The sequence below is a fragment of the Phycodurus eques genome, chromosome 4, assembly GCF_024500275.1.
Source record: "Phycodurus eques isolate BA_2022a chromosome 4, UOR_Pequ_1.1, whole genome shotgun sequence".
NCBI classification, from domain to species: Eukaryota; Metazoa; Chordata; class Actinopteri; order Syngnathiformes; family Syngnathidae; genus Phycodurus; species Phycodurus eques.
This window is the reverse complement of record NC_084528.1, coordinates 25,720,872-25,736,839: the sequence shown is the minus strand read 5'-3', so window position 1 is coordinate 25,736,839 and position 15,968 is coordinate 25,720,872. Positions and strand designations below refer to the sequence as shown.

Genomic DNA, 15,968 nt, shown 5'->3' with positions numbered 1-15,968 from the left:
TGGGTTACTTCTGCGATTGTTAATATGATACCGCAATACTTTGCTACAGGCAAAAAAAGATGAATTAACAAGTGCCTTTTACGGAATAAAGTTGAGTACTTTTAAGAGGGAATGACAGCTGAAGTAATGTAGTTGCAGGTGGTTCCGAAATTACTTGGCTTTGTCTTGTTCATTTTTCCCATTCCATTCATCCATTTTCTATGCCGCTTATGCCACCTATACAAGGTCGCGGGTGTGCTGGAGCCTATCCCAGCTAACTGTGGGCAAGAGGCGGGGTGCACCCTGAATTGGTCGCCAGCCAATCGCAAGGCACATATAAACAAACAACCATTCCCACGCACATTCAGACCTATGGGCAATTTAGTCTTCAATCATCCTACCACGCATGTTTTTCGGATGTGGAAGGAAACCGGAGTACCCGGCCGGAGAAAACCCACGCAGGCACAGGGAGAACATGTAACTGCCACACAGGTGAGGCCGGATTTGAACCCGTCCACCAGAACTGTGAGGCAGATTTGCTAACCAGTCTTCCACCGTGCCGCCCATGATAGACATGTCTACCAAAATTCATGTTCCTAAATCAAACTGGCTTCAGGGGCCGATTTATTTTTACTGGACCCACTCCACTTACCAGGTGGAAAGTTTTACCAGGATAAATACTCCCGTAAAATGTTGAGTTTGAATACATCTATGAGAATTGGGTAAACCAGTTTCATCTGGACCGAGTGTGTTCATTCCTCGTTTGGTAGTTGTTAGCTTTATCGCAAAGAAGTGAGCATAAATAGAAATAAAATTGTCTTGATTTGGTTTTAGATCACTTCAGATTCTGAAATTCAGCATGGACGTCAAGCTTTTGCCATTTTGAAACAGACAAAAGTGCGCTTCCATTCTCTATTTGTAGCTGTCATGAGACTGCATGTCGCCTGACCACACACTGAATGTCACTCATTAAGATGCCATGATTTAATAAATCAAGAAAAAGGCTTCAAAATATAACATTTCTTTAGCACCAACTCAGCCATTCCTCTTAAATCGAGTTTAAGCAATAAAGCATTTTCCTCACTAAAAGCATATTTCCTTAATATGCTGGGGGTGGGGGTTAGCGTGTATTCACGTAGTGAGAAGCTTTTTCAGTTTTGCGACCACGAACTACAAGAAAATGTTCTGTTTTAGAGTCAAACTGCAGTGAAACGTGTTGGAGATGTCGCAGCTGTTTGGTGCTCTGCTTTTTCTCCTTGTGATGTCACCTTCAGGTACGTCAATCTTCCGTTACCATAAAAGAACGAAAAGAGAGAGGTGAATAGTACAAAATGTTGGCTATCCAGATCACACCAACAGTTATAGTATCGCATTTACATGGTATAAGTCTGAAAACTATTTAGAGACCAAGAGGTAGGCCAGATAAGTTTTTCCTTCCTCCTACTTCTTTTGAAGTGAGTTAGAAAATCTAATACGGATTATTATTTTTATTTTATTTTTTAGATGTTATTTTTTCTGTTTATATGTTAAAATAAAACAATATTAAGGGTTAGCGTAATTGTCTCTTTTAGTGCGTTTGTGGATTATTGTATAGCAGCTGCATGGAAATAGGGTTTTTTTGACTACAGTACAGTGGAACCTCCTCCACAGTTGAGGGACATTCCCTCAGAAAAGTGGTAAAACTTGGAGTTTAACCAAAATTCTATGCCTCAAAAGTCCAACAAAACTGAAGACTTCAGTTTTTTTTTTTTTACTTTTTTCTTTGGTGTTTATTTTTCTCCTTATTTAGTCTTTTGTCTCAAAAGTCAAGGCCAGCTTGGCAGTTCAAACTGTCATCATCATTCTCGTGAGACTTGAGCGCAGTGAGCAGCTGTGTTTTTCTTTTTCTTTGGCTTTTTGTGTGTTTTGTCTTCTTTTTTGTCACATCACCACAATCAACACAGTCGAATGTCTTCGAAAAGTGGTACAATTTGGAGTTTAACCATGTTTAGCTGTGAAATATTGCTGGAAATCAACCAGTTGTGTTTGACTTAAGATGTTCCACTATTTAATCCATCCATCCACCCATTTTCTGAGCCGCTTCTCCTCACTAGGGTCCCGGGCTCCATTATTTACATTGAGAATCAAAAAATTTTGGGCCCTTCACTAATTGATAAACATTGTTCATTTGTTTGTGTGTTCTTCAGTTCCTCTCTTCTGCTACACATGTGTGTTTCCCACCATCTCGCCACTGGACTGCATCAACTTCCCTCTCATATGTCCCGCCGGCCAAGTCTGCCTAACCAGCAGAGCCGTGGGCCAGAAGGGTAAGAGTGCCTTCACTCACAAAAGAATCTCTTTTACAGGGGACATACTATGGAAAAGTGTTTTTTTGAATAGCTTGTATATATATATATATATATATATATATATATATATATATATATATATATATATATATATATATATATAGTTGTGTCTGCAGGGCCTGTCCACCCATCAAGTTGGAAATTAAACATTCAAGTAAATGCTTTGTAACCTGCCAATTTTCTGAAAATGTGTGAGTGGGCTCTTCTGAATTGATCAGATTTTGATGCAACAGTGTGGCTAATTTACATAATCACACCCCGACACTGAGTGGCTACACTAATTGACAAAGTGTCATTGGGCCTCCTCCACAATGGAAAAAAACAATCCATCCCATTACTGTCTTTATGCATGCTTGCTTTTTTCTTCACGTTGGGCGAGCTGTAGTCATTGGACCCTCCTAGCTCTGTCTGGGCTTGGTCGTCCTGGTAACGGACGTTATACTCGGTATTGGCCCTGCAGTAGAGGGGGCAGGATGGACAGTGGCTCAGTGACTCAAAACAGTCTAATTTCAGCAATGGTCTTTTTCTACATTACGCTGTCATTCGTGATCCTTTGGGTAGTTTGACAATACCTATCAGGGTTCAGTCCTTAGCCCACTGGTGTTTGACTAATTATGTTTTTTTTCTCCTGTTTGGACACATCGCAGAGTGCTGCAGGGTACTGTGAAATTGGAAAAAAAAGAAAGAAACGGAGCTAATCAACTGGTAAACATAAAAAACCTAAAAGGAGATCCCCAAGGTTTTTTCATTTGCCCACTTCGATTTCCCATTCATATGAATCCATCTGGAGCTACAAAATGTTCGTTTTACTCACTGCGGGGTTTTTTTCCCCTCAAAAAATCATCAAGTATTTTGATTTGTTGGAGAGTACCAGATTGCATTCCTAAATGGGAAATCATCTTAAATTATTTTTCTAGGAGAAAGGTTAAATGGTATCAAAAACAGAAAGGAGGAGTTCACCAACGTTCTGTCCTTTGCCCACTTATATTTGACTAGGTTTTCTGAAAATAAATTTAAAAAAATGTAAAATCTGAAAACGACTATAAACTAATAGGACAAAGACAAACTGATGTAACTAACTGCTTTCTAAAACGTTAAAGGAGTTTCCCAAGGTTCTGTCCTTCACCTACTTCTGGTTCATGAGTTATGTTTTCTAATAAATGTTTTTATGACACCTGGGAACTATTTTAAATGCTGAAAAAAATGAATAATGTGTCAATTGCTTTTTTATTTTCAGGAGAATTCTGCGTGGTGCTGTACGAGAGGAGCTGCATCCAGCCCGTCCTGTGCGGTGTGACAGGTCAAAGGTCCATCATGGGACTCAATTTCACCTTCACCAACGAATGTTGCAACACGCACCTGTGCAACGGAGCCACTGCTACCTCCAACACTGTTGCTGGTACCACCTGCTGGTCGGCAACGCTAGCGGCACTTCTAATGTCTTTTTTGAACAACTGAGATTTGTTTTTCTTCAACTGGATGTGTAAAAGAGGAAGGTACTACTGTGAATTTGTATTTTCACTGTGCAACAACAATACAAGTGACATAATACCCTTGTTAAAAATGAGGCCAAAAGTCTGAGTCATTTTGTACAAATATATTTCATATTACTTTCAATTAATGCACATCGGATGATAACGTAATAAAGACCACCAAGCGAGGTTATATATACATTGGCTTTGGCTGTTCTAGAGAGTTTTTTGCAGGAAAGCAGTGGCGTAGCGTGGGTTGCCAAATAATTTGCCCCTTTACGGCTAAAGTATGTTCTTTTGTGTCTACCCACGCAGAAGAGAGCCAAAACTAATCCAGCCCTTGACGCTAGTGTCACATAGAAACATTAAATTTGGTAGGTATGTCCATCATGAGTCAATACACAAAAAGTCTCAAGAAGCCATGTCTGAAAAAGAACAAGAAGTCTGGCATCTTGGTTGGAAGCAGCCATTTTAGACTTCCTTTGCACCCATTGGATTGAAACAAACATTCAGCCCCCGAAGTCAGTTTCACTTAACCACATGAAATTTGGTAGGAATGTCTCTCATGAGTCGACTCATAAAAAACCTCAAAAGCTGTGCTAAACAAAGACACAGGAAGTCTGCCATTTTTGATTTGAAGTTCAAGGCTCTTTGAAAGACAACTACGATAAGAAATTTGGTCTGATTGCTAGAAAAGATTTAACCACTTATATTTGACAGAGATGCTAAATTGTGACAAATATGAGCTTTCAGGTTGATCAGTGGCAGCGGAGTTTGTTGCCAAAACACTATAATCCCACCCCCACGCTGCACCACTGCATTGAACTGGGCTGACTTTGCAAAGGAAGTCTGGTGTTGCAACCCCCCCCCCCCCCTCCATCCACCCCCACCCCCACCCTGAGATTGTGGTTTCTTTGATGAAGCAATCATGTTTTCATATGTCAATTACATTCAGATTAAGTGTGTTTCAATCAATTGATGAAATGTGTTTGAAATGTTTTCTTAATATGGTCTCTCTATATTGCAGATTTTGATCTATCGCATGTGTGTCTGGAACGTAACCCCTGCGATAAATGAGGGTTCACTGTATTTGCATATTGTTCAACGAGATTGCTTGCACCTCTCTACAAGGCTGTCTGTGTGGCGTCGGTGGCGTTGTTTGACCTCTCTCCCCGAGATTTGGGCTCCGGACCTGAGGTGCTAACATTAGCTTGCTCCGCTCTGCCACTTACATCACTGCCTCCGCCATTCATGAGCGTCCGGCGGTCCGACTGGGTCGGGGGCTCCGGCGGAGGAGACACAATGACTCGTTCTATGTGCTCGTTGGCTGTCCTTTCAGTCACAATCACGTAGTTGGGTTCCATCTGGTGGGAACTGGAGCGGCGCTGCAATGCATGCTGTGTACACGAGAAAGAACGCTGCCGGGGGGCCGGTTGCGGTGACAGGAAGTGAGGCGTCATTGCCCTGGGGGCTTCCTGCTGCCTCTCCCGGTCCTCATCCTCTGAGGTGACCTCCTGCAAGGTGCTGATAGGCCGGGGGGAGCGGCCCATGACTCTGGGGGGCACCAGAGCGGTTGCCGATTGGTTGAGCTGCGGTCGCCAGTTCTGAGGGGACGGGTATTGGACGCCACCCATGGACCAGTTACTGTCGAGACAACATTTAAGTTGAAAATGATCATTGAAAAGAGCCTCTTTCACAAATTATGTCAACAACTGTCTTATAGAATGTTAAAGGAGGAGTTCCCCAAGGTTCTGTCCTTAGCCCACTTGTATTTCCAATTTACATGCGTCATGACAGGTGCCAGATTGCACTGTGAAAGGTGAAAACAACTAGAATTGTTTGAGAAAAGACAAACAGAAGTAATCAACTGGTTACGGAAACAAGGAGTTCCCCGAGTTTCTGTTCTTAGCACCTTTGTATTTTCAATTCACATTAATCCACTTGGCTGTTCAAAGATTATATATTAACCACTTATAATGTTTACTCTGCATACTCTCCTATATGGACACAGTGCAGAGTGCCGGGTTGTACTTTCAAATGTAAAAAAAACGTTACGAAAAAGGATGCTGGTGTAATCAAAGGGTTTTCATTTGCATAACAATTTTTATTGTTATGCAAATGATAATGATATATATTTTGTACAGTTGTAGATCTTTTCTCTTAGCAGGTTTTCACTATATACACACTAAATTTTCAACCTTACCTCTGTGGCGATGTCATATCCCGATGTGCCATTATTCCGGAGAAAGAGGCACTCCGTCCTTGCGTCCCGACCCACGGAGAGTACATCAGTGCCCGCTCCTCCCACAGCATGTCACTGGCTGCGTCCACGGTGGTGGGCTCCCTCTGGATCTGGTGGGCCAGCAGGAGCTCCAGGACTTGGTGGTGCAGGCCTTCCCTGGCTACGGCTATGGGACGGCGCCCCCTGCGGTCGTGGAGCTCCAGGTTGGCGCCGTGGAGGAGCAGAAGCCTGGCGGTGTCGTAGCACCCGTAGAAGGCGGAGAGGAAAAGTGGCGTCTCACCCTTGTGGGGAAATACAGCGAAACAATTGCAGGGGATGCATTTATTTCACAATTAGCGGATTCACCTTTTTGCAGATTTTTTTTTTAAACAGTATTCAGTTATTTGCGGAAAATTTGAAAAAACACTTATTGTGCTCTTTCTGAAAGGCCCTGAAATGCCACAAGTTGGGACAAAAGACTTGTCTATTATCTTAAGCATCAGTTTGGGAGTAAACTTCAACCTGAAGTGACAACCAAATGGTTTCTCTATGTCATTTTAACCTACCATGGGTTGGTCTGAAAAATCAGTAAACGGGATTCACTGTGATAGTTTAACACAGTATTGATGATTTTCTTTAGGGTGTGGTGTCGACCTGCTTTACCTACCTTATTATCTTGCAGGTCCACAGCGGCACCATAGCGAATAAGCGTCCTGGTCAGGGAGAGGTGGTTCACTGAGCATGCCCAGTGCAGGGCCGACCTCCCTGAGAGAGGTAATGTGGGTCCCAGCGGAGAGGTGGGTGGGGGTGCGTGGGGACGGGAAGAAGGGAGGGAGTAAGTCAGCCAATGAACAACCATTACACAACAGAGTCCAGAGCCAGAATGGAGGGATGTGTTTGGATATGGGTGCAGATGAAAAAGACAAGAGGGTGACAATGCCAGGAAACAAAGTTAATGCTCCTTGATTAACTTTGTTCGGAGTCAGAGGAAGGCAAGAGGGGGACTGGAGAAGGAAGAGAGGGGAGGACATGGAAGGAAGAAGGAGGTAAGTTACTCCGTCTTCACAAGGACGAGTCACCACATGTCGCTCTTACCCAACGTCACTGTGGACCTTTTCATTGGATTTTAAGCCTGTGTAGGTGTTGCATACGGTTTTATTACATCTAAAAAGCAATTAGTCTATATCAGTGATTCTAGCATTATGACCAACACCAAAAGCGTAGTAGGCTGAAGTGTAATAAAAGTTACATAAAAATTGTACCCAAATAAAGGTTTAAAAACAAACAATTCTTAAAGAGTAAATACAGATGTCATTAATTTCAAAGTTAAATACAAGTGAACAGTACTTAACAAATGTACCGTACATGTTTAAAAAAAAGTTGCATCCACTCTTACATTATGCACAGTTTGAACATTTAATTCATTGATTCCTTCGATAAGCTACAACTAGAACTATTTTACATAACGAAATATAATCTACGTAACAATTGATCCAAATCACATCCCCAACAGCTATAGGCTATATTTTTAAATTTTTTATAAAAATGTTATATTTTTCAGATCAAAATTCTTTCAATAATGTCAAGACCACATCCCCATTTAATTATTATTATTGTTTAAATATTATTTTAATAATTATTTTCTAAATCATTTAAAAGATAATTCATTAAAGACAACTGGCCCAGATGAAATACCCAGTGTACACATTTTTATGATTGTATTTATTCATTTTAATGTCAAGAAATTTTACTAAAATATAAACTTGCCCGAGCGAGTCACGGTGAGCGACTGGTTAGCACATCTGACCCACAGTTTTGGGGGCAGGGCGTTCAAATCCCCCCCTGCCTGTGTGGAGTTTGCATGTTCTCCCCATGCCTGGGTGGGTTTTCTCCGGGTGCCCCGGTTTCCTCTCACATCCCAAAAACATGCACGGTAGGTTCATTGAAGACACTAAATTGTCCGTAGGTTTGAATATGAGTGCGAATGGTTGTTTGTTTATATGTGCCCTCCGATCGGCGAGCGACCCGTTCAGGGTGTATCTTGCTCTCACCCAGAGTCATCTGGGATAGGCTGCAGCACGCACGCGACCCTAGTGAGGATAAGCGGTACGGAAAATGAATGAATTAATGAATATTTTCAACATACTTTTTTTCAGTGGTCCAAAGCATGTGCCAAGAATATACAATCATTTATTTGTTTTCATTATTTTTTTATGTCTAGAAAAAAACAAAAACATTTGGGTTTTTGTCAAAATCTCCTCCTAGTTGGAGGCTGTTCTATATTTGACTTTATGGCAAATGCAAAATCGCCAGTGCTTTCATCAGTAGAAGGTATAATCCAGCTGCTAACGCTAGCATTTTTGCATTTATACAGTAGGTCTATTAGTAGGCCACCCATGTTTCCAAATATACTGTATTTTAAATTACAATATGTATGATATATTCCTCCCATTAATTATTCTTTAGATTATAAATACATCTTTACATACACAGTGTATTGGTGTCTCGGGCATCTTACCAGTATGATCCGTGTTGTTGACAGACACTCCAGCTCTGAGCAGCTCCAGAACCACTCGGTCCAGTCCACTGCGCACAGCACGGATCAGAACCACAGAGCCATCTGGGCCGCACCATTCTGCAGACTGCCCACCAATTGCACAGCACATGTGACATTTAGATATGATTAAAAAACTGCAATATGATAAATGACATGTGCAGACCTGCTGAGGAGGACTGAGCAGAGGTGGAGGCATGGCGTTCCGGTCCCAGCCTCTGGAGGAAGCTGATGGGAAACCACAAGTATTGTATTTAAGTGCTGTTTAAGTACTTTTTACTCTTGATGTGCATAGAGATGAAATCAGCTTTTTAAAAGAGGTCCACTGTCGTGATCGATGCACAACTTTAAGATCAACGCGTCCATCTGCTTATGACAATAAGATACACAGTAAATCTTGTGTTGGTGTCCCACTTGGCAGTGGCCTGCGTGGTTGCGATCCTCCCGTCCTGCAGTGTTTGATGTCCTCCTGGCGTCCACACGTCCTCACGTCCTCCAGGGAGCTCTGCGTGACATCTGTGTCACTGGCCAGGTCCTGATCCCTTTTGAGCGGCCTGAGGAAGACACGGTCAACATTAGTTAAAGAAAACCTACAACATTCTCTTAGGATGAAAACCTCTCCTCACACCAGCCAAATGCCTCATTGAGCAGGTAAACTTATTCAAGTCAGTTGAGTGAACTTCGTAAAGCCACAACCTACAAAGTGCACAAAGTTCATGCCTGTCGTTCATTCATAGATTTGCACCAAAAATGAAATATGTCACTTTTCATGCAATAATCATCAATGTTTACTCTATATACAGTATGTTTAGGTGATAGGTAGACACCAAACCAACCAGAGACCCCTAGTCCCAAGAGAGGTTTGTAGTCCAGAGAGAAGGTTCTAGTTCTGAGAGACGGTTCAAGTGCCCAGGAAAGGTTGTAATCTAAAGAGAATATTCTTGTCTTGAGAAAGGGTACTAGTCTAGAGAGAAGTTTCTAGTGCCCAGAGAATGTTCTAACCTTGAGGGAAGTTTGTATCACAGAGAGAAGGCTCTACCATCAAGAGAAGGATGTAGTGCAGAGAGAATGTTCTAGTCTTGAGAAGTTACTCGTCCTGAGAGATAGTTGCAGTCCCCAGAAAGCGTTGTAGTTCATAGATAAGGTTCCAGTGTCAAGAGAAGGTTGTAGTCCAAAAAGAAGGTTCTAGTCCCAAGAGAAGATACAAGTCCTGAGAGAGGACTCTTGTCATCAGAGAAAGTTCTAATCATGAGAGAAGGTTGTAGGGCAGAGAGAATGTTTCATCCTGAGAGAAGGTTGGAGTCCAGAGGGAAGGTTCTAGTCTTGTGAGAAGGTACTATTTCTGAGAGATGGTTCTAGTCCCCGGAGAGGGTTGTAGTCCAGGGAGAAGGGCCTAGAGTCCAGGGAATGTTTTAGTTCAGAAAGAAGGTACTGGTCTAGAGAAGATACTAGTCCTGGGAGAAGATTCTATTGCGCAGAGAAGGTTGTAGTCCCTGAGAGAAGATTGTAGTTTTGAGAGGAGGTTCTATTCTCAAGAGAAGGTTGTAGTCCCCAGAGAATATTCTTGTCAATAGAGAAGGTTCTACTCTTGAGAGGTTTTAGTGGTGAGAGATGGTTCTCGTCTGAAAGAGGGTACAAGTCCAAATCCCTATCTTTTAGTAGTGCGTACGTGTATGCACCAAAGCCTATAGTCTCACCTCATCCTAATGGCGTCCTCTCCCAGGGGTTCCCTCCTCCTCTTCTTCTCGGCCTCCTTGGCCTTCTTCTTCTTCCTGAGGCCCGTCTTGTCTTTGTCTCTATCCTGGCCCGGCCTCCCTCTGGCCTCCTGCTGGGTGGCGTTTGGTGTCCAGGCCTTGGGTTTACCATTTGTGCTGGTGGAGCGGTGGCTCACCCGCTGGCCTCCTGCCGCGTGACCTCCCCCCTCTCTCTGCCGCCTCTGCCGCCTCACCCGCCTCACCACCAGGAAGATTACCAGAGCTAGGGCCAACAGCATGCTCGTTGCTATGGCAACCACAGCCCACAACCATGCGGGCGTTGGCTCTTTAACAAAAAACATGGTCATTTTAGGCTCATTTTGGACATGTCGAGCAGTCCTTAAAGACAAACTTGTCCAAGGGTTTTTGTCCGATTGCCTCCATTTTGATTTGTCGCTACCATTTCAGGATCCATATTGGCCTGGCAGTGCCTTCTGGAAATTAGAAAAAAAATTCAGCCCCCAAAGCCCGTTTCCCTCAGCAACATGAAATTTGGCAGACATGTCGTCTCACAGTTCTGAGGACCGGGGTTCAATCCCCGGCCCCGCCTGTGTTTCTCCCCGTGCCTTCGTGGGTTTTCTCCGGGTAGTCCGGTTTCCTCCCACATCCCAAAAACATGCATGGTAGGTTAATTGAAGATTCTAAATTGCCCGTAGGTGTGAATGTGAGTGCGAATGGTTGTTCATTTATGTGCCCTGCGATTGGCCGGCAATCGGTTCAGGGTGTACCCCGCCTCCTGCCCAAAGTTAGCTGGGATAGGTTCCGGCACTCCCGCGACCCTTGTGAGGATAAGCGGCTCAGAAAATGGATGGATAGATGCGTTTTCTTCATCTGTGTGCGCAAAGCTGGGCCACAAAGTTTGATGACTAGCTTTAAAACTCAAATGACTCTTACAATTCAGCCTTTGAATCCAGTATGTCTATTATGTGTCGACTCACAAAAAAGTCTCAAGAAGCCATCCCCCAAAACGCACCATTTTACTTCAAAGCTAACATTTTAGAGTCCAATTGCTACCAAATATGAGGTGCGTATAGGAAACGAAATTCCACAATGTTACCTTCAACTTCCTGTTTCTTGGTCCACTCCCCCTCCTGCTCGTCACGGCTCCCTATTTCGTCCTGGACTCCTCGAATGGCGATGATGGCTTTCAGGTCTGGCAGAGCCGGATAGGCAGCGAGATAGGCGGTGGACCTCCGGGAGGTGGCGGCCCGCAGGAAGCTGGCCGCCTCAGTGGCGTGAGGAAAACAGGTATAGGGCTGGCGGGAACATGGACGGTTGTCCACTTGGAGAAAAACAAGGGAGCTGGGACACATGGAGACAATATTTAACATGGGGTAGGATAAAATATCCATATCGCATTGTACCGTATCATTTTCTGTAATGATGTAGTATCAATCAGTATCAATCAGTCTCAGCTCTCGCAAAATCATGAATTTATGGTAGAACACTAAACCAAGGTACTTGGTTTACTGAAAAGGCAACAGTACCACACCGTTGTGTACTGGATCCACGATTTTTCCCCATCCAGACCCATTATTCCTAATCAAATTAAAACATTTTGTGCAGCACTTACCCATTGGAGTCGCCTGCTGACGTCTTAGCCAGCAGGTCCACGAGCTGCTGGGGGTCAAAGTCAAACAAGCTCCTGTCGATGCCCAGAGGCGCAAAGCCTCTCAGGGCCAGGGGAGTTCGCAGCAGGACACTGAGTGCCCACAGCAACGACGTGTTGGCGAAATTGCCCCCTTTGTGCGGGATAGCGGTATGGACCACCAGGGTTCCTTTGGCCCACAGGGCGCTTTGCTGGGCCGAGCAGTCGCCACCGTCCCACCCGCAGGCGGCACTGTCGCAGCCCTTGTCGCACTGAGAGTTGGCGTAGTGGTTGCGGCAGTACGGGATGTGTCCCAGACTAGGGGGCAAAAAGCGTCATATTTGTTAGGTAGACTACACTGGAACAATCGAACTGTGGAACCGCTTGGAGGACGCAAGGGAGAGATTAATGCGTGCCTATCAAGAGCTTGATTGATTTGAGCTTTTTAAATATATATATTTAACATAGTAAATATACGGCAACCGTGACCCTTGTGAGGATAAGCGGCTCAGAAAATGGATGGATGGATGGAAATATAGGGCAGCTGCAAATGAGTCGTTAGCACATCCGCCTAAACATTTTTGCCCAGTGTACCTTGCATTAAAACGTGCATGCATAAAATGTACAAAATATTGAAAAGAAAAGAGAAAATAAAACATAAAAAAACTTTAAATATTTAAAAAAATTAAATAAATATTTTAAAATAAAATCAATATTTAAGAAAAAAAAATAGTTTTGCTAAGTAAATAAAAACGTTTTTAAACTATCATTTTACTAATAAAGTAAATATTTATAAATCAACTAATATAAATCTTAAAACGAATATAAACATGAAAAAGAAATATACTAAATAAATGAATATCCATCCATCCATTTTCTGAGCCGCTTCTCCTCACTAGGGTCGCGGGGGTACTGGAGCCTATCCCAGCTGTCATCGGGCAGGAGGCGGGGTACACCCTGAACTGGTTGCCAGCCAATCGCAGGGCACATACGAACAAGCAACCATTCGCACTCACAGTCATGCCTACGGGCAATTTAGAGTCTCCAATGAATGCATGTTTTTGGGATGTGGGAGGAAACCGGAGTGCCCGGAGAAAACCCACGCAGGCACGGGGAGAACATGCAAACTCCACACAGGCGGGGCCGGGGATTGAACCCCGCACCACAGAACTGTGAGGCTGACGCTCTAACCAGTCGGCCACCGTGCCGCCATAAATAAAATAAAATAAAATAAAATAAAATAAAATAAAATAAAATAAAATAAAATAAAATAAAATAAAATAAAATAAAATAAAATAAAATAAAATAAAATAAAATAAAATAAAATAAAATAAAATAAAATACAATCAATGTAAACTAAATACATCACCAGCATTCTACTCCTGCAGTCTATTCTCTGCAGAACAGTTGTACGAATGTGAAAGAGCGTCTCACTTGCAGCGTCCCCTGTCCTTGAGGCAGTCCATTCCATCCCGCAGACACTCGGGCTCCATGCACTCCCTGTCACATGACCCGTCCCTAAATTTGTCTTTACATTTTCTGCTGGCAGGACACTGCCCCCACGGGTCGCTGGACGCCACTGCGGGCACACAAAAATACAACATACACGGCCTTTATGCCAATTTATCACTTGATTCGAGTTTATTTCTAAGGACTGGGAGGATTTTATTTTATTTTTGTAGTTCAAAACACATCCGCGCTACTGGACACTGCTTACACTAACAACATAGCTGCAGATAGCGAGGCCCTACTTCACAGTGTTGACAACATAGCATCTTTTCCGACCTCTCTTGCAATCTTTTTTTTTTTTTTTTTAAAGCGACACAAACAGACAACATGAGCGAAAACAACTCACGTTAAATGGGAGTCAGCACTCGCCACCATGTTAAGTGCCTATGAATAACCCCAAATAAAGTTAAGATGTTCCAGTAAGTAAAGGAATTTCCCCCCTTCTTTTTCTATAAGATGAGGGGAAAGAATGAATAAAAAATAGATTTTGGTAAAAGAAAAATCATGAAATCACGAGATTTTATTTTAAGGCCAGATTGTCTATAGTAAGTATAGAGTAATTCCAAGTGTTTTTTCTGTTGTAATCGCACAATCTGCTTGGATGACATAAATAATGTCTCATTGTTTTTCAGCTTGAATGCAGTTCAAGCTGCGACGAACACTTCCTGATGTTTGCGTGTTAAATGGGAACAGGAAGTGAGGCCAGGGGGACCCGCCATCAACAGGAAGTTTCCAGGAAACGGAGCCGGCGCTGGATAACGGTCAGAGTTGGTCGCCTGGGCAACCGGGTATGTGATGGAGAGGGACAATGGGGCTTGGCAGGTGGGCGTGGCACCACAAACACACAACGTCATCGGAAAAGAGTGAAGTTCAAATTGCACCAATGACCCAAATGAAACATTCTGATGTATTGCACTGCCCAATAAAATATTTTCCCACACATTCCGAGTTGAACTGATTTTTTTTTTTTTTTTTTTTTACTTTTGGCAATTGCAACATTGGAGGTTCCACTCTCTGTACCGCTTTTAGATATATAGTTATCGCTTTTGTGTTTAGTCATTCTGTACCTTTAAAATCTTCTATGGCATGATGTGAAAATATCAAATTTGTATACTTTCATTACTTTTTAGGTTGGTCTTTTTAGCTAAAAATTTAATTCGCATTTTCATCATCCATTACATTACCATTACACCCATGCATTCATCCATCCATTCATCAATCAATCCATCCACCCACACACCCATCCATCCATTCATCACATTTTAAATATCAATTATGTCAAAATGTAAAATTCGTGCCCCGCATTATAAATCGCATTGCATTACATGATATACAGTATAGAAGGCGAGTTTCCTGATCGTTACCTTGGCTGGTGCAGCTCAGTCCTAGCAGAAAGACATGCAGTGTCCACATCATTATCTTTAACTCATCCAGCTAGTTACTACCTCTTCAAACTTTGACAAATACAGATTTACACTTCTTGACAGAGCATTTGGCAAAGAACAGTAACAGCACCTTCTTCTCAAAGAACCACCCGCTCCACTTTGTTCGCCAGACCTTTTCGTTTCTTTTTTTCTTTTTTTTTTTATTTCCCGGAGGCCCTTGCGGATATCTGGACGACTTCCTGCCACTGTGTGCAGAAGAATAGAGCGTCTGTGACTCACAATGTCAAATGCATCAGCAAAATAAAAAAATAAAAACGTGTACGGTGTTAATGAACAAAAGTGTTTTAAATGTTAATTTTATCAAAAAATGATGTGTTTTTTCTTTCATTTGCATATAAAAAACACAGGTGCTTGCCTACTGTAGAGAATTTATATTTCAAATAATTAATTTCAATGTCAGTGGGCTAACTGGACTTGAATGGAGTACCCCAAGGCGCTGTACGTGCACCACTGTTTTTGTTGTTTTTTCAGTGGGTACAGAAAGTATTCAGGACCCCTTAAAATCTTCCCTCTCTGTCATATATATAGCAGCCATTTGCTAAAAAAAAGTAATTTTTTTCCTCAAGCATGTACACATAGTACACTATATTGACCGTAAAAAGCAGAATTGTAGAAACTTTTGCAGACTTCGAATTATTTAACTCATATCCACTTTATTTAATGTGCAATGTTTTAAGTAACATTTTAAATATCATACAAGTGTAAGAATTTAGAAATGAGCAGACATCTGCACACGAAAACTACGAGAAACTTACTCTCCATTTAAATATATGTCACCATCATTAAACCTTTATTAATGGAACAGTCAAGGTTTTAAGTAGCATTTCCATCCATCCATCCATTTTCTGTACTGCTTTATCCTCACAAGGGTTGCGGGCGTGCTGGAGCCTATCGCAGCTAACTTCGGGCGAGAGGCAGGGTACACCCTGAACTGGTCGCCAGCCAATCGCAGCATACATATAAACAAACAACCATTCGCCCACACATTCACGCCTAAGGGCAATTTAGAGTCCTCAATCAACCCAGATGTGCTAACCAGTCGTCCACCGTGCCGCCAAGTAGCATTTCAACACTCTAAAATGTCCTACAAGTGTAACA

At 42.6% G+C, this 15,968-nt stretch overlaps 2 protein-coding genes across 3 annotated transcripts; one reads left to right on the top strand and one right to left on the bottom strand.

Moving 5' to 3' along the window:
* Positions 1-1,200: 1,200 nt before the first annotated feature.
* On the top strand, positions 1,201-4,131 carry LOC133401951 (sperm acrosome membrane-associated protein 4-like). Its single transcript, XM_061675482.1, has 4 exons — positions 1,201-1,253; positions 2,166-2,285; positions 3,565-3,726; positions 4,115-4,131. The coding sequence occupies exons 1-4, from the start codon at positions 1,202-1,204 to the stop codon at positions 4,129-4,131; spliced, it is 351 nt and encodes a 116-aa protein (XP_061531466.1). The 5' UTR covers position 1,201.
* notchl (notch receptor, like) lies at positions 3,910-14,974 on the bottom strand. 2 transcript variants are annotated; one of them, XM_061674817.1, is made up of 11 exons: positions 14,790-14,974; positions 13,351-13,495; positions 11,902-12,234; positions 11,386-11,630; positions 10,272-10,614; positions 8,989-9,128; positions 8,741-8,802; positions 8,539-8,662; positions 6,688-6,785; positions 6,003-6,322; positions 3,910-5,443 (listed from the first exon to the last, which is right to left on the bottom strand). In XM_061674817.1, exons 1-11 carry the CDS (start codon positions 14,839-14,841, stop codon positions 4,924-4,926), a joined length of 2,382 nt encoding a protein of 793 aa, XP_061530801.1. In that variant the 5' UTR covers positions 14,842-14,974; the 3' UTR covers positions 3,910-4,923. The 2 variants fall into 2 exon arrangements, with proteins under 2 accessions (XP_061530801.1, XP_061530802.1); XM_061674818.1 differs by having other exon boundaries at positions 10,272-10,551.
* Positions 14,975-15,968: the final 994 nt, after the last annotated feature.